The sequence below is a fragment of the Fundulus heteroclitus genome, chromosome 2 (assembly GCF_011125445.2).
Source record: "Fundulus heteroclitus isolate FHET01 chromosome 2, MU-UCD_Fhet_4.1, whole genome shotgun sequence".
In the NCBI taxonomy this organism is placed as follows: Eukaryota; Metazoa; Chordata; class Actinopteri; order Cyprinodontiformes; family Fundulidae; genus Fundulus; species Fundulus heteroclitus.
Window position 1 is genome coordinate 39,872,305 of NC_046362.1, and position 17,231 is coordinate 39,889,535.

Here is a 17,231-nt window from a genome sequence, read left to right on the forward strand (position 1 = left end):
CGCTTTTACCGGTCTGCTTCTACCGGTCCGATTTTACCGGTCCGATTCTACCGCTGCACTTCTACCGGTCCGATTCTACCGGTCCGCTTTCTACCGGTCCGATTCTACCGGTCCGCTTCAACTGGTCCGCTTCTACCGGTCTGATTTTACCGGTCCGCTTCTACCGGTCTGATTTTACCGGTCCGCTTCTACCGGTCTGATTTTACCGGTCCGATTCTACCGGTCTGCTTTTACCGGTCCGATTCTACCGGTCTGCTTCTACCGGTCCGATTCTACCGGTCCGCTTCTACCGGTCCGATTCTACCGGTCCGCTTTTACCGGTCCGATTCTACCGGTCCGATTCTACCGGTCTGCTTCTACCGGTCCGCTTTTACCGGTCCGATTCTACCGGTCCGATTCTACCGGTCTGCTTCTACCGGTCCGATTTTACCGGTCCGATTCTACCGGTCCGATTCTACCGGTCCGCTTTTACCGGTCCGCTTTTACCGGTCCGATTCTATCGGTCCGATTCTACCGGTCCGATTCAACCGGTCTGCTTCTACCGCTGCACTTCTACCGCTGCACTTCTACCGGTCCGCTTCTACCGGTCTGATTTTACCGGTCCGCTTCTACCGGTCTGATTTTACCGGTCCGATTCTACCGGTCCGATTGTACCGGTCTGATTTTACCGGTCTGATTTTACCGGTCCGATTCTACCGGTCTGATTTTACCGGTCCGATTCTACCGGTCTGCTTTTACCGGTCCGATTCTACCGGTCTGCTTCTACCGGTCCGATTCTACCGGTCCGCTTCTACCGGTCCGATTCTACCGGTCCGCTTTTACCGGTCCGATTCTACCGGTCCGATTCTACCGGTCTGCTTCTACCGGTCCGCTTCTACCGGTCCGATTCTACCGGTCCGCTTTTACCGGTCCGATTCTACCGGTCCGATTCTACCGGTCTGCTTCTACCGGTCCGCTTCTACCGGTCCGATTCTACCGGTCCGCTTTTACCGGTCCGATTCTACCGGTCCGATTCTACCGGTCTGCTTCTACCGGTCCGATTTTACCGGTCCGATTCTACCGGTCCGATTCTACCGGTCCGCTTTTACCGGTCCGCTTCTACCGGTCTGATTTTACCGGTCCGCTTCTACCGGTCTGATTTTACCGGTCCGCTTCTACCGGTCCGATTCTACCGGTCCGCTTTTACCGGTCTGCTTCTACCGGTCCGATTTTACCGGTCCGATTCTACCGCTGCACTTCTACCGGTCCGATTCTACCGGTCCGCTTTCTACCGGTCCGATTCTACCGGTCCGCTTCAACTGGTCCGCTTCTACCGGTCCGCTTCTACCGGTCTGATTTTACCGGTCCGCTTCTACCGGTCTGATTTTACCGGTCCGCTTCTACCGGTCTGATTTTACCGGTCCGCTTCTACCGGTCTGATTTTACCGGTCCGATTCTACCGGTCTGCTTTTACCGGTCCGATTCTACCGGTCTGCTTCTACCGGTCCGATTCTACCGGTCCGCTTCTACCGGTCCGATTCTACCGGTCCGCTTTTACCGGTCCGATTCTACCGGTCCGATTCTACCGGTCTGCTTCTACCGGTCCGCTTTTACCGGTCCGCTTCAACTGGTCCGCTTCTACCGGTCTGATTTTACCGGTCCGCTTCTACCGGTCTGATTTTACCGGTCCGCTTCTACCGGTCTGATTTTACCGGTCCGCTTCTACCGGTCTGATTTTACCGGTCCGATTCTACCGGTCTGCTTTTACCGGTCCGATTCTATCGGTCCGATTCTACCGGTCTGCTTCTACCGGTCCGCTTCTACCGGTCCGCTTCTACCGGTCCGATTCTACCGGTCCGCTTTTACCGGTCCGATTCTACCGGTCTGCTTCTACCGGTCCGATTTTACCGGTCCGCTTTTACCGGTCCGCTTCTACCGGTCCGCTTCAACTGGTCCGATTCTACCGGTCCGCTTCTACCGGTCCGATTCTACCGGTCTGATTTTACCGGTCCGCTTCTACCGGTCTGATTTTACCGGTCCGCTTCTACCGGTCCGATTCTACCGGTCCGATTCTACCGCTGCACTTCTACCGGTCCGATTCTACCGGTCCGATTCTACCGGTCCGCTTTTACCGGTCCGCTTCTACCGGTCCGATTTTACCGGTCCGCTTCTACCGGTCCGATTCTACCGCTGCACTTCTACCGGTCCGATTCTACCGGTCCGCTTTTACCGGTCCGCTTCTACCGGTCCGATTCTACCGCTGCACTTCTACCGGTCCGCTTCTACCGGTCCGATTCTACCGGTCCGCTTCAACTGGTCCGCTTCTACCGGTCTGATTTTACCGGTCCGCTTCTACCGGTCTGATTTTACCGGTCCGCTTCTACCGGTCTGCTTTTACCGGTCCGATTCTATCGGTCCGATTCTACCGGTCTGCTTCTATCGGTCCGATTCTACCGGTCCGCTTCTACCGGTCCGCTTCTACCGGTCCGATTCTACCGGTCCGCTTTTACCGGTCCGATTCTACCGGTCCGCTTTTACCGGTCCGCTTCTACCGGTCCGCTTCTACCGGTCCGATTCTACCGCTGCACTTCTACCGGTCCGATTCTACCGGTCCGCTTCTACCGGTCCGCTTCTACCGGTCCGATTCTACCGGTCCGATTCTACCGCTGCACTTCTACCGGTCCGCTTCTACCGGTCCGATTCTACCGGTCCGCTTTTACCGGTCCGCTTCTACCGGTCCGATTCTACCGGTCCGATTCTACCGCTGCACTTCTACCGGTCCGCTTCAACTGGTCCGCTTCTACCGGTCTGATTTTACCGGTCCACTTCTACCGGTCTGATTTTACCGGTCCGCTTCTACCGGTCTGCTTTTACCGGTCCGATTCTACCGGTCCGATTCTACCGGTCCGCTTCTACCGGTCCGATTCTACCGGTCCGCTTCTACCGGTCCGATTCTACCGGTCCGCTTTTACCGGTCCGCTTCTACCGGTCCGATTCTACCGCTGTGCTTCAGCAATAGTAGTAGTGTGGCAGTAACTAACAATTATTTTAATAATTGACTAATTGGCCATCAATTAATCAATGAATGAGACAGAAAACAGTTTTATTTCCATTTCTTTTTCCATGACAGTGGTTACATTATTAGCCGTCGTATCGCCGCGGCTGAACTCCCTCATCAGGGACGCCATGTCGGCTCCTCTGCAGACCTCCAGGTCAGATCTCGCGTTACTTTAGCTTCTGTGAAGCGCGCTGTGCTCCCCGACTTTTCTGGACTTGGTCCACTGTTCTCTGTCGTCATCAGTAGAATTTACTAACCAGCAGCATTAGGATGGTCCCGCCTTCACCTCACCTGCAGTCAGAAGTGGCGCCGCCTGCAGGTGAGGTAGCGCCAGCGCCACACAACAGCGATCGGCGCTTTGTGGATTTTACGGGTTTGTTGCAGCAGCAGCAGCCGTAGTTTTTAGGGCTGAAGAGATTTCTGAGAACATGGAGACGTTTGAACGGCTGTAGGACTGGAGGAGGTTCTAGAGGACGGTTCTGAACCGGGTTTGGGTTTTTCAGTCCAGACATTCAACACTCGTCTTTCTGTTGTGTTCAGTTTCAGGTGAAGGTGCTCGACCAGAACCAGACCTGAGTTCGGATCAGCAGAACCAGACCTGAACTCGGATCAGCAGAACCAGATCTGAGCTCGGATCAGCAGAACCAGACCTCAGGTCGGATCAGCAGAACCAGACCTGAGCTCGGATCAGCAGAACCAGACCTGAGTTCGGATCAGCAGAACCAGATCTGAGCTCGGATCAGCAGAACCAGACCTCAGGTCGGATCAGCAGAACCAGACCTCGGGTCGGATCAGCAGAACCAGACCTGAGCTCGGATCAGCAGAACCAGGCCTCAGGTCGGATCAGCAGAACCAGACCTGAGCTCGGATCAGCAGAACCAGACCTCAGGTTGGATCAGCAGAACCAGACCTGAGCTCGGATCAGCAGAACCAGACCTGAGCTCGGATCAGCAGAACCAGACCTCAGGTCGGATCAGCAGAACCAGACCTGAGCCGATTATTCTGCTGAAGCAAGAGATTTGAAAAAGCTGCAGGTTTGATGTTCAAACTTGAAGATAAATCGTTTTTAAAGTTTTGGACTGCTGGTCAGACTAAATATTTTAACTGGTTTCATCAGGAGGTTCTGTACTTGGTTTCAACACAGTAATCCGGCGGTTCTGGTCCAATAAAGCCAGGTTGAAGCTGCTGCAGGGACACGCAGAAGTTTATTAACTTATTTCTGTCGCCTAGCAACAGAAGGGCTCATGTCTGTTTATTGTGTAAAAACTGTGAAAATAAAATGGTTCTGGAGAACTAAGTGGACCGTTTGAAGAACGTCTTGTTCAGCATCTGATGGTTCTGGTCAGCCATGGTCATAGAAAGTCCACTTCAGGGCTGAGACTGTGAGGCTCCAGGAGAACCGATAGCGCTGCAGCCAACTCTGGGTCCAGTTCTGCACACTGACACTCCAACTGGACCCACGGAACCACAAGAACCACAGAGGAAGAGGGAAAAAGGTGAGTCAGGTGTGAAGGCAGGTGCTGCAGGTGTTGGTGCCGGTCGGCTTACCTGTCTGAGCTGGCCGGAGGAGAGCGCTGCTGGAGGCGCCTGCGAGACCAAACCCAGGACGAACTGTTTGGTTCTGTTCAGGATCTGGGCCGGTTCCACCTGGAGGACCCGGACTCACAGTTAGTGTCCTTTCCACCATTTTACATGGACCCATCCAGAACCGGCGTTACCTTGGGCTCAGAGGGGGGCGTGTCTCCTTCCAGGAAGAGCTGCAGTACATCCAGGTACCAGAGGAGGGCGCTGTGGAGGAAGCCGGGAGTCTGCAGCGCCCCCTGCAGGAAGTCGGCGCTTTGCTGCTGCAGCAAGCTAGAAAGCAGCGAGACAGAACGGTTCTGATCCGACATGACTAGAACACTGCTGTCTGTGGCATTAAAGCAGCGACAGGTTCTGGTTCTGGCCGGGTTTCCTGTAAAGTACCTGATTTTTCTGGCTTTGCTTTGCAAGAAAAACGGGCAGAACCAGCAGAACCACGACGAAGGCTAAAATCATCAATTACCAGAAGAAGGGAACCCGTCAATTTAAAAAGTCGGTTCTACAGGGTTCTGCTAATTTTCGGGTCCGTTTTGTCAGTTGCTGGAACGACATGCTGGACAGTCTAGAACCGGGCCAGTCTTCATCTGTCAGAACCTGTCAGTGATCCAGTAACCAGACCGGTACCGGTGAACATCGTTCTTTTAGAAACGTTTACTGGACTTTAGACCCAGAACCAGAACTCTAAGAACACAGCAACAATAAACTAAACTATAAAAGGCCAGAGACGGTGCGGGACTGGCCGACTGGTTCTGGTCTGGTTCTAGAAGAGTTTCTAATTCAGTGAGAGTTCTGGCAGAGGAAGAGGAAGCCCGGTCCAGTTCTGGAGCTGCAGGAGTCCAAGGAACCACCCAGAACATTTGCTCTGCAGAGATCCAGAAGGATGGTGACTACGGAGGAGCTGCCAGAACCTTTAAACGTTCAGCCGGTACCGAGGAAAGCGGAGCAGGTGAAGGCGGGCCGGGTCGATCCCACTACCGGGAGTCCGACCCAGTCCACAGTTCTGGTTCTGCTGCCTGAACCCGCTTTCCTTCAGGGGAACCAAAGAACCAGCCCGTTTGGGCCCAAAATCCTTCAGCTGTCCAGCAGAAAGACGGTTCTGGAATGACCGGGCCCGAGTCCAGAACCGGCTCTGTCTGAAGAAGTTCTCCCAATGAGAGATCAGGAGAAACGTTTTAGGGGGGGAAACAAACTTTTACCAGCAGTGGAGACTTTGGTGCCTCTAAATCGGGCCGAACAATTCTGACACAGCGGAACCGGGTTTAAGGAACCGGGCCCAAGGAACCGGGTTTAAGGAACCGGGCCAAAGGAACCGGGTTTAAGGAACCGGGCCCACCTGCAGACGGCCCAGGGCATCAAGCGCGTGCAATCCTCTGAAGACGTCAGGGAGACCGGATGACATCGGGTCGGTTCTGATGGGGCAAAAACACCAAGAAATTCAGAACCACAGAACATCCTGGACATCGGATCCAGTAGCCAGGTGTGAGCGGTACCGTTGGACCTGAAGATGAGCAGCCAGTCAGCGGAGTCCACCAACACGGCCAGCAGCTCCGAGCAGAACGTTCTGGATCTTTGACAACGGTTCTCCTGCAGAGAAAAACCCAGATGGTTCCTGGTTCCAGGTGGACAGCAGAATCGGACCCGAGTTCTGGTCCTGTGGACCTACCTGAGGGAACAGAAGGGCGTCCAGGTAGTCCTTCAGCCAGAGGCCCAGCAGAGAGACCAGAACCTGTGGGAGGAACGTTCCACATGAAGGTCCGAGTTCAGACCCTGGAGCCTCCAGAGGCGGTTCTGAAGGACCTCTCTGGTGGTTCTAAAGCTTCCTCTGACGTGTTTAATGATGGAACCGGTTCTACGGGTTGTTCTACAGGGTCCAGAACCAGCGGGTTCTGCAGGCTCACCTGCTGGTGTTGGGCGTGTCTCTCTGGCTGCAGTGAACGCAGAACCTCCCTGAAGTTCTGCGGCGGTTCCTCACAGCTTCTGCAGGCCTCATGCAGGCTGGCTGCACACAGCAGAACCGCAGCTGGAGGCATCCGGGTCGCCGGACCTCGGATCAGACTGGAACCCACAAACAACGACAGACATTTTCTCACGTGGCGGGTTCTGCAGAAGGCGGGGATGAGGAGAACCGGCAGGTACCTGCAGGCCCAGCGCCGGCAGTCTGCGAGGAGCTGCAGCTGCTCCGGAGGAGGTTCTCCGTCACGCAGACGGGTCCAGAGGGAGAACAGAACCGGCGCCAGCTGCTGCCACCAGCGCTGCAGACATGACGAGCCGATCACCGCTGCACTCAGACACAATCAGCGTTCACTTCCTCACAATTATTAATACTATGTTCTCCAGATGTTCTCCAGATGTTCTCCAGATGTTCCTGGCTGAGCTGGTCGGCCATCAGCCGCTCTGACATCAGTTAAAACTAGAACAGTAAAAACTGCTGCCTGCAGAGGTTTGATCAAACTAAATTCAGCTTTTACTAGAACGTGTTACTAGAACGTTTTGTAGGAACTTTTTATTAGAAAGTTTTATTAAAGCGTTTTACTAGAATTTCAATTACGTTTTATTACAACGTTTAACTAGAACATCTTACTAGAACGTTTAACCAGAACACTTTATCAGAATGTTTAAGTGATTGCTTTACCAGAACGCTGAACCTTTAACTAGAACCTGTAACCAGAACCTTTAACTAGAACCTTTAACTAGAACCTGTAACCAGAACCTTTAACTAGAACCTTTAACTAGAACCTTTAACCAGAACCTTTAACTAGAACCTTTAACCAGAACGCTTAACCAGAACCTTTAACCAGAACCTTTAACTAGAACCTGTAACCAGAACCTTTAACTAGAACCTTTAACCAGAACGCTTAACCAGAACGTTTAACCAGAACCTTTAACTAGAACCTTTAACCAGAACCTTTAACTAGAACCTTTAACCAGAACGCTTAACCAGAACCTTTAACCAGAACCTTTAACTAGAACCTTTAACCAGAACCTTTAACCAGAACCTTTAACCAGAACCTTTAACCAGAACCTTTAACCAGAAACTTTAATCAGAACCTTTAACTAGAACCTTTAACCAGAACCTTTAACCAGAACCTTTAACCAGAACCTTTAACTAGAACCTTTAACCAGAACCTTTAACCAGAAACTTTAATCAGAACCTTTAACTAGAACCTTTAACTAGAACCTTTAACCAGAAACTTTAATCAGAACCTTTAACTAGAACCTTTAACCAGAACCTTTAACTAGAACCTTTAACCAGAACCTTTAACCAGAAACTTTAATCAGAACCTTTAACTAGAACCTTTAACCAGAACCTTTAACCAGAACCTTTAACTAGAACCTTTAACCAGAACCTTTAACCAGAAACTTTAACTAGAACCTTTAACTAGAACCTTTAACCAGAACCTTTAACCAGAAACTTTAATCAGAACCTTTAACTAGAACCTTTAACCAGAACCTTTAACCAGAACCTTTAACTAGAACCTTTAACCAGAACCTTTAACCAGAAACTTTAACCAGAACATTTAACTAGAACCTTTAACCAGAACCTTTAACCAGAACCTTTAACTAGAACCTTTAACCAGAACCTTTAACCAGAACCTTTAACTAGAACCTTTAACCAGAACCTTTAACCAGAACCTTTAACCAGAAACTTTAACCAGAACATTTAACTAGAACCTTTAACCAGAACCTTTAACCAGAACCTTTAACTAGCTTTGAAGACATTTTCTTGGGGAAAGTTTTAAATATTTCCCAGATATAAACGCTGAAGCAAACCGGTTCTGGTCAGTCTGGAGAACATCTGGACCCAGATGTTCTCCAGACTGACCAGAACCGGTTCCAGGTCCAACTCCAGTCACTTCATTTTCTAAAATAACCCAGAAGAACTCCATTATGGTTCTGCGAGCCGCTGGAGTCTGGAACCGATCTATTGGAACCGGATCCGGCCCGTTTTCCTCTGATGGCCGACTGGAGTCAGCAGGGCGGTACCGGCCGGTTCTGGTTCTGACCAAAGTTCTAGTGTCTGGAGGAGGAACCCTGGCTGTGACGAGGGAAAGAGAACGGTACCACGGCAGAGACGGCCAGCAGGGGGCAGGTTCTGCTCATCTGACACCAGGCGCCGTTGAGTTCTCCTGCAGGACGGTCGCACCGCACCGCCGCACACAGCAGACCCTGGAGAACCGAAACAGAACCGGGTCACCGTCTCCACAGCCTGAGGGCCCGGCAGAACCGCAGGACCGGCGCTCACCTTCAGGAAGTGTGCCGTCACCAAGGGGGGCAGAACGCCGGCTGGAGAACAGGCCTTCCTCTGAGGAAGAGGAGGAGGAAGAGGATGAAGGTCCAGCGGAACCGTCCAGCAGAACCGTCCAGCGGAACCGTTCATGGAACCGTTCACGGACCGCGGCCGAGGTCCGATTACCTGGTGCTGGTTGATGTGTTCCACCAGCTGGCTGCAGTCCACGGTTGTCCTCCCTCCTTCAGGCTTGGTCTTGAAGAACAGCGCGGCTGGCAGAACCAGGAGAACCCTGAGAAACACAGCTCTGTCAGTAGGTTCTACGGGTCGGCCCGCCTCGTGGCCCGGTTCTGGAGGTCCACCTGTTCCATGCGTGGAGCGTCCGCTGCAGGCTGAGCTGGGAGGTGATGCTGACGGAGGAGGAACATCTCTGAGACAGCAGCTCAAACAGGACGTCCCACAGAACCGCTCCGCCCGGGCTAAGCTCCGCCTCCTGGACCAGCTCCTTCAGAACCAAAGAGACGTTTCACCGACCCGGCCAGAACCTTCAGTCACCTCTGTCCACCACGACCCGGTCTCCAGAGCCCAGACCCGTCAGAACCCTCTGAACACGGAGGTTCTCTCACCGACTTCAGCCCACATGTCTGGTACCTTCAAATGTTCCGAAGGAGATCCAGTAGATGGTGGCGCATCTGACCAGAACCTTTTAGGTTCTGGTCAGATGGTGGCGCATCTGACCAGAACCTAAAAGGTTCTGCTTCACTGAAATGTCCTGAAATGTTCCCTCCACTGTTCTGTGAGGCAGGGTCCACTCTGGACCGGTCCCCAGTCCGTGGCTCAGAACCATCTAGAGTCGGGTCAACGGTACCGTCGTGGTTCTGGATGGATTCTCTGACTTCATGTAGACGACAAAGTCCTGAACTACAAATATTTCTCCATAATGGTTCTGACCTGAAATCAAAGGTTCTGCCTGGTTTTGGTTCTACAATAATCCCAACAGAACCTTGTGTGGACTCACCTGTAATCTGGACAGCAGGTCGGGCAGACAGGTTCCTGTTCCTGACGGTTCTGCAGAACCGGGCTTTTCCAGCTCACTGACAAAAAATGATGGTCCAGTGACAACAGGAAGAATTTCACATTAAATTAATGAACGAATCATTCTGCACCTTTCCTCCATGCTCTACTATAATAATGATAAGGATAATAATAATAATAATGATAATAATAATAATGATAATAATAATAATAATAATGTGGTAATAAGGGTGGTAATAATAATAGTAATGATAGTAGTAATAATAATAATAGTACTACTACTAATAATAATAATAATAGTAATAATAATAATAATAGTACTACTAATAATAATAATAGTAATAATAATAATAATAATATTAGTAATAATACTAATAATAATGGATGCGGCGCAGAAGTCACAGTAAAGTGTAACGTTTATGTCTCAGATGACAGAACTTCTCTTAAATTGGGTCAAATGAAGCCGTTTTATCCTTTAATTGCTGTAATATTTCTACGCTGGAACAGAAATCCTTGGATTGCACATTTCCTTCACTCGTTTATTTTTAGACGTCTGCTGCAGACGTTTATTTTTAGACGTCAGCTGCAGACGTTTATTTTTAGACGTCTGCAGCAGACGTTTATTTTTAGACGTCTGCTGCAGACGTTTATTTTTAGACGTCTGCAGCAGACGTTTATTTTTAGACGTCAGCTGCAGACGTTTATTTTTAGACGTCAGCTGCAGACGTTTATTTTTAGACGTCAGCTCAGACGTTTATTTTTAGACGTCTGCAGCAGACGTTTATTTTTAGACGTCTGCTGCAGACGTTTATTTTTAGACGTCTGCTGCAGACGTTTATTTTTAGACGTCTGCAGCTGACGTTTATTTTTAGACGTCTGCAGCTGACGTTTATTTTTAGACGTCTGCAGCTGACGTTTATTTTTAGACGTCTGCAGCTGACGTTTATTTTTAGACGTCTGCAGCTCAGACGTTTATTTTTAGACGTCTGCTGCAGACGTTTATTTTTAGACGTCAGCTCAGACGTTTATTTTTAGACGTCTGCTGCAGACGTTTATTTTTAGACGTCTGCTGCAGACGTTTATTTTTAGACGTCTGCTGCAGACGTTTATTTTTAGACGTCAGCTCAGACGTTTATTTTTAGACGTCTGCTGCAGACGTTTATTTTTAGACGTCTGCTGCAGACGTTTATTTTTAGACGTCTGCAGCTGACGTTTATTTTTAGACGTTAGCTCAGACGTTTATTTTTAGACGTCTGCAGCTGACGTTTATTTTTAGACGTCTGCAGCTCAGACGTTTATTTTTAGACGTCTGCTGCAGACGTTTATTTTTAGACGTCAGCTCAGACGTTTATTTTTAGACGTCTGCTGCAGACGTTTATTTTTAGACGTCAGCTGCAGACGTTTATTTTTAGACGTTAGCTCAGACGTTTATTTTTAGACGTCAGCTGCAGACGTTTATTTTTAGACGTCAGCTGCAGACGTTTATTTTTAGACGTCTGCAGCAGACGTTTATTTTTAGACGTTAGCTCAGACGTTTATTTTTAGACCTTAGCTCAGACGTTTATTTTTAGACGTCTGCTGCAGACGTTTATTTTTAGACGTCTGCTGCAGACGTTTATTTTTAGACGTCTGCTGCAGACGTTTATTTTTAGACGTCTGCAGCAGACGTTTATTTTTAGACGTCAGCTGCAGACGTTTATTTTTAGACGTCTGCAGCAGACGTTTATTTTTAGACGTCAGCTGCAGACGTTTATTTTTAGACGTCTGCTGCAGACGTTTATTTTTAGACGTTAGCTCAGACGTTTGTTTTTAGACGTCTGCTGCAGACGTTTGTTTTTAGACGTCTGCTGCAGACGTTTATTTTTAGACGTCTGCTGCAGACGTTTATTTTTAGACGTCTGCTGCAGACGTTTATTTTTAGACGTCAGCTCAGACGTTTATTTTTAGACGTCAGCTCAGACGTTTATTTTTAGACGTCAGCTCAGACGTTTATTTTTAGACGTCAGCTCAGACGTTTATTTTTAGACGTCAGCTGCAGACGTTTATTTTTAGACGTCTGCTGCAGACGTTTATTTTTAGACGTCTGCTGCAGACGTTTACTTTTAGACGTCAGCTCAGACGTTTATTTTTAGACGTCAGCTCAGACGTTTATTTTTAGACGTCTGCTGCAGACGTTTATTTTTAGACGTCTGCAGCAGACGTTTATTTTTAGACGTCAGCTGCACACGTTTATTTTTAGACGTCAGCTCAGACGTTTATTTTTAGACGTCAGCTCAGACGTTTATTTTTAGACGTCAGCTCAGACGTTTATTTTTAGACGTCAGCTCAGACGTTTATTTTTAGACGTCAGCTCAGACGTTTATTTTTAGACGTCTGCTGCAGACGTTTATTTTTAGACGTCAGCTCAGACGTTTATTTTTAGACGTCAGCTCAGACGTTTATTTTTAGACGTCAGCTCAGACGTTTATTTTTAGACGTCTGCTGCAGACGTTTATTTTTAGACGTCTGCAGCTGACGTTTATTTTTAGACGTCTGCAGCTGACGTTTATTTTTAGACGTCTGCAGCTGACGTTTATTTTTAGACGTCAGCTCAGACGTTTATTTTTAGACGTCAGCTCAGACGTTTATTTTTAGACGTCAGCTCAGACGTTTATTTTTAGACGTCTGCTGCAGACGTTTATTTTTAGACGTCAGCTCAGACGTTTATTTTTAGACGTCAGCTCAGACGTTTATTTTTAGACGTCAGCTCAGACGTTTATTTTTAGACGTCTGCAGCTGACGTTTATTTTTAGACGTCTGCAGCTGACGTTTATTTTTAGACGTCTGCAGCTGACGTTTATTTTTAGACGTCTGCAGCTCAGACGTTTATTTTTAGACGTCTGCTGCAGACGTTTATTTTTAGACGTCAGCTCAGACGTTTATTTTTAGACGTCAGCTGCAGACGTTTATTTTTAGACGTTAGCTCAGACGTTTATTTTTAGACGTCAGCTGCAGACGTTTATTTTTAGACGTCTGCAGCAGACGTTTATTTTTAGACGTTAGCTCAGACGTTTATTTTTAGACCTTAGCTCAGACGTTTATTTTTAGACGTCTGCTGCAGACGTTTATTTTTAGACGTCTGCAGCAGACGTTTATTTTTAGACGTCAGCTCAGACGTTTATTTTTAGACGTCAGCTCAGACGTTTATTTTTAGACGTCAGCTCAGACGTTTATTTTTAGACGTCTGCAGCTGACGTTTATTTTTAGACGTCTGCAGCTGACGTTTATTTTTAGACGTCTGCAGCTGACGTTTATTTTTAGACGTCAGCTCAGACGTTTATTTTTAGACGTCTGAGCTGACGTTTATTTTTAGACGTCTGCTGCAGACGTTTATTTTTAGACGTCAGCTCAGACGTTTATTTTTAGACGTCAGCTCAGACGTTTATTTTTAGACGTCAGCTCAGACGTTTATTTTTAGACGTCTGCAGCTGACGTTTATTTTTAGACGTCTGCAGCTGACGTTTATTTTTAGACGTCTGCAGCTCAGACGTTTATTTTTAGACGTCTGCTGCAGACGTTTATTTTTAGACGTCAGCTCAGACGTTTATTTTTAGACGTTAGCTCAGACGTTTATTTTTAGACGTCAGCTGCAGACGTTTATTTTTAGACGTCTGCAGCAGACGTTTATTTTTAGACGTTAGCTCAGACGTTTATTTTTAGACCTTAGCTCAGACGTTTATTTTTAGACGTCTGCTGCAGACGTTTATTTTTAGACGTCTGCAGCAGACGTTTATTTTTAGACGTCAGCTGCAGACGTTTATTTTTAGACGTCAGCTGCAGACGTTTATTTTTAGACGTCTGCAGCAGACGTTTATTTTTAGACGTCAGCTGCAGACGTTTATTTTTAGACGTCTGCTGCAGACGTTTATTTTTAGACCTTAGCTCAGACGTTTATTTTTAGACGTCTGCTGCAGACGTTTATTTTTAGACGTCTGCAGCAGACGTTTATTTTTAGACGTCAGCTGCAGACGTTTATTTTTAGACGTCAGCTGCAGACGTTTATTTTTAGACGTCTGCAGCAGACGTTTATTTTTAGACGTCAGCTGCAGACGTTTATTTTTAGACGTCTGCTGCAGACGTTTATTTTTAGACGTTAGCTCAGACGTTTGTTTTTAGACGTCTGCTGCAGACGTTTGTTTTTAGACGTCTGCTGCAGACGTTTATTTTTAGACGTCTGCTGCAGACGTTTATTTTTAGACGTCTGCTGCAGACGTTTATTTTTAGACGTCTGCTGCAGACGTTTATTTTTAGACGTCAGCTCAGACGTTTATTTTTAGACGTCAGCTCAGACGTTTATTTTTAGACGTCAGCTCAGACGTTTATTTTTAGACGTCAGCTCAGACGTTTATTTTTAGACGTCAGCTCAGACGTTTATTTTTAGACGTCAGCTGCAGACGTTTATTTTTAGACGTCTGCTGCAGACGTTTATTTTTAGACGTCTGCTGCAGACGTTTATTTTTAGACGTCAGCTGCAGACGTTTATTTTTAGACGTCAGCTGCAGACGTTTACTTTTAGACGTCAGCTCAGACGTTTATTTTTAGACGTCAGCTCAGACGTTTATTTTTAGACGTCTGCTGCAGACGTTTATTTTTAGACGTCTGCAGCAGACGTTTATTTTTAGACGTCAGCTGCACACGTTTATTTTTAGACGTCAGCTGCACACGTTTATTTTTAGACGTCAGCTCAGACGTTTATTTTTAGACGTCAGCTCAGACGTTTATTTTTAGACGTCAGCTCAGACGTTTATTTTTAGACGTCAGCTCAGACGTTTATTTTTAGACGTCAGCTCACACGTTTATTTTTAGACGTCAGGTCAGACGTTTATTTTTAGACGTCAGCTGCAGACGTTTATTTTTAGACGTCTGCTGCAGACGTTTATTTTTAGACGTTAGCTCAGACGTTTGTTTTTAGACGTCTGCTGCAGACGTTTGTTTTTAGACGTCTGCTGCAGACGTTTATTTTTAGACGTCAGCTCAGACGTTTATTTTTAGACGTCAGCTCAGACGTTTATTTTTAGACGTCAGCTCAGACGTTTATTTTTAGACGTCAGCTCAGACGTTTATTTTTAGACGTCAGCTCAGACGTTTATTTTTAGACGTCAGCTCAGACGTTTATTTTTAGACGTCTGCTGCAGACGTTTATTTTTAGACGTCTGCAGCTGACGTTTATTTTTAGACGTCAGCTCAGACGTTTATTTTTAGACGTCTGCTGCAGACGTTTATTTTTAGACGTCTGCAGCAGACGTTTATTTTTAGACGTCAGCTGCAGACGTTTATTTTTAGACGTCTGCTCAGACGTTTATTTTTAGACGTCAGCTGCAGACGTTTATTTTTAGACGTCAGCTGCAGACGTTTATTTTTAGACGTTAGCTCAGACGTTTATTTTTAGACGTCAGCTGCAGACGTTTATTTTTAGACGTCTGCTGCAGACGTTTATTTTTAGACGTCTGCAGCAGACGTTTATTTTTAGACGTCAGCTCAGACGAAGCGACTGAAAGCGGTGAGCCTCACCTTGGCGGCTGGTCCATGATGTCCATGATGGCGACCAACAGACGGCTGCAGAGCTCCTTCACGTCGCCTCCGCAGCCCCCCTGCTCCTCTGGGCGGCTCAGATAAAGCTGCAGGCAGGCCCACTGCTGGTACTCCTGCCTGCAGACAGCAACAGGAGAACTCTGGAACCCAACGTCTCACCAACAACAACTAAAAGCCTTTATTCAGCTTCATTTCTCGTCTTACCGCTGACAGTCTGACAGAACGTCTTCATTTCTCTGGACTCGCAGCTCGTTATGCAGCCACTCTGAAAAACACAACTAGACAAACAGGTAGTTATTATTCTGATTTCTGTCATGAACTAAATATGACTAAAACAGCCCATTTTATTTATTTAGTCATTGAGAACTCGGTCTTTAACATCCCGTTATGCCATCGTAGAGTCGACCTTCTGGCTCAGCACAAAGCAGTGATGCTTTCTTCCTTTCAGCACAAACAGCCATTGATCCAGAAAGCTCACCTGGTAGCGCGGCGTCTGCTGCAGCTGCTGGAAGCCAGCGTGTCTCCACAGGTGCAGGACCGTCTGCGTCCAGATGTTTCTGTCCTGCGTGAAGCTGCTCCACAGAACATCTGGACCGTCTTCATCAGGCCAAACGCACGCCGCCGTCCCTCTGGCCTCGGGGAACAGCCTCGGAATAAGATACAACAGCTACACGCAGAGAGGGCAACCTTTCATTTTATCATTTTAAAGGAAAGCTGTGATGTAGCAGAGGTTCCCAGGCCTCCCCAGGAGGAACGGTACCTTTTTATAGAGGCTGGGGGGGACGTAGTCCTGCTGTTGCTGAGGTTCTCCTCTGCAGAGCCCATAACTCACAGCAGCTGCACACAGCCTGGTGAAAACAGACCAACAGCTCTACCAGAGGCTAATATACAATAATAATAATAATAATAATAATAATAATAATAACTCCACTGCAGAAATGACCAGACCCTCATTTTCATAACTGTTGAATTCTTAATGTGAAGAGAGTAAAAGCGCTTTACAGCCACATTCACACGTCGCTCTCAGCTGATTGAGTCCAGATGTGCTGCAGCTACAGTCAACATCTGGACTCTCCTAGATTCTCAAAAGAGGAAGATTAAATCTTTGTCATTGCAATAATACATTGCAGTGAATGTATTTGTTTAGTGATTTAACCCGTCTCTCAGGGAGCAATCTGGGGCTAAGGGTCTTGCTCAGGGACACAGTGGCAGAATGCAGGGATCGAACCGGGAACTTTTAACCTTCTTCTTTATCACTTTGGAGCTGTACTTCATTTTTATCAGGTTTGAGATTTCCTGCTGAAACCCAGAGAGTGCATCCCATAAGCACCAAGGCCGGTGCATATTAGACTTTATTGTTTTATTATGTTTATAGTAACTTAATGTAATTTAGGTGAGACATCGGTTCAGAGTTCAGACACAGCATGATGCTGATGCACCGACAACCATCCCTGAGAAACTAAACAGTCCTTAGCATCTGATAAAAGCTCAAATGAAGAAGACAGGCAGACAGACAGAAACTGCATGAATGTAACAGATAAATTTTCCATGAGAAGTTAAAGTGAGCAGACGGACGTTAGCTAAATGGAAAGGTTCAGGTTAACTGATGGTAGGGTGAACATGCGTGAAGCTGAAGGTAAAGCAGCGTTCACAGGAGGCAGGAAGCTCCATTCTGCACCCGACAGACTGCAGGACAGGAAGCCAAGTAACGCTTTTTTTATCATAATCTCAATGCTTGCTTTGTGAAAGGACAACTGATGTAATATTATTTAGATTTGC

The 17,231-nt window shown here is 47.4% G+C and overlaps 2 protein-coding genes across 4 annotated transcripts in view; one reads left to right on the plus strand and one right to left on the minus strand.

Annotated features, from left to right (window-relative positions):
- Positions 1-4,334, plus strand: part of znf276 (zinc finger protein 276) — a 31,280-nt gene extending 26,946 nt beyond the window's left edge. The window contains exons 18-19 of the mRNA XM_036145215.1: positions 3,578-3,796; positions 3,927-4,334. The gene's annotated coding sequence lies outside the window, so the exon portion shown is untranslated. The remainder of the gene's footprint in view (positions 1-3,577; positions 3,797-3,926) is intronic.
- LOC105931454 (FA complementation group A) overlaps positions 4,226-17,231 on the minus strand; it is a 45,456-nt gene continuing 32,450 nt past the window's right edge. For all 3 annotated transcript variants that reach the window (XM_036127205.1, XM_036127200.1, XM_036127193.1), the window contains 17 exons: positions 16,213-16,300; positions 15,931-16,119; positions 15,657-15,730; positions 15,432-15,569; positions 9,865-9,940; positions 9,209-9,351; positions 9,033-9,138; positions 8,862-8,921; positions 8,681-8,785; positions 6,755-6,870; positions 6,517-6,673; positions 6,282-6,344; positions 6,109-6,202; positions 5,952-6,027; positions 4,756-4,891; positions 4,586-4,684; positions 4,226-4,488 (listed from right to left, as the gene is read on the minus strand). In XM_036127205.1, the coding sequence (XP_035983098.1) occupies positions 4,390-4,488; positions 4,586-4,684; positions 4,756-4,891; positions 5,952-6,027; positions 6,109-6,202; positions 6,282-6,344; positions 6,517-6,673; positions 6,755-6,870; positions 8,681-8,785; positions 8,862-8,921; positions 9,033-9,138; positions 9,209-9,351; positions 9,865-9,940; positions 15,432-15,569; positions 15,657-15,730; positions 15,931-16,119; positions 16,213-16,300 (1,819 nt within the window). In that variant the 3' untranslated portion in view covers positions 4,226-4,389. The remainder of the gene's footprint in view (positions 4,489-4,585; positions 4,685-4,755; positions 4,892-5,951; positions 6,028-6,108; positions 6,203-6,281; positions 6,345-6,516; positions 6,674-6,754; positions 6,871-8,680; positions 8,786-8,861; positions 8,922-9,032; positions 9,139-9,208; positions 9,352-9,864; positions 9,941-15,431; positions 15,570-15,656; positions 15,731-15,930; positions 16,120-16,212; positions 16,301-17,231) is intronic.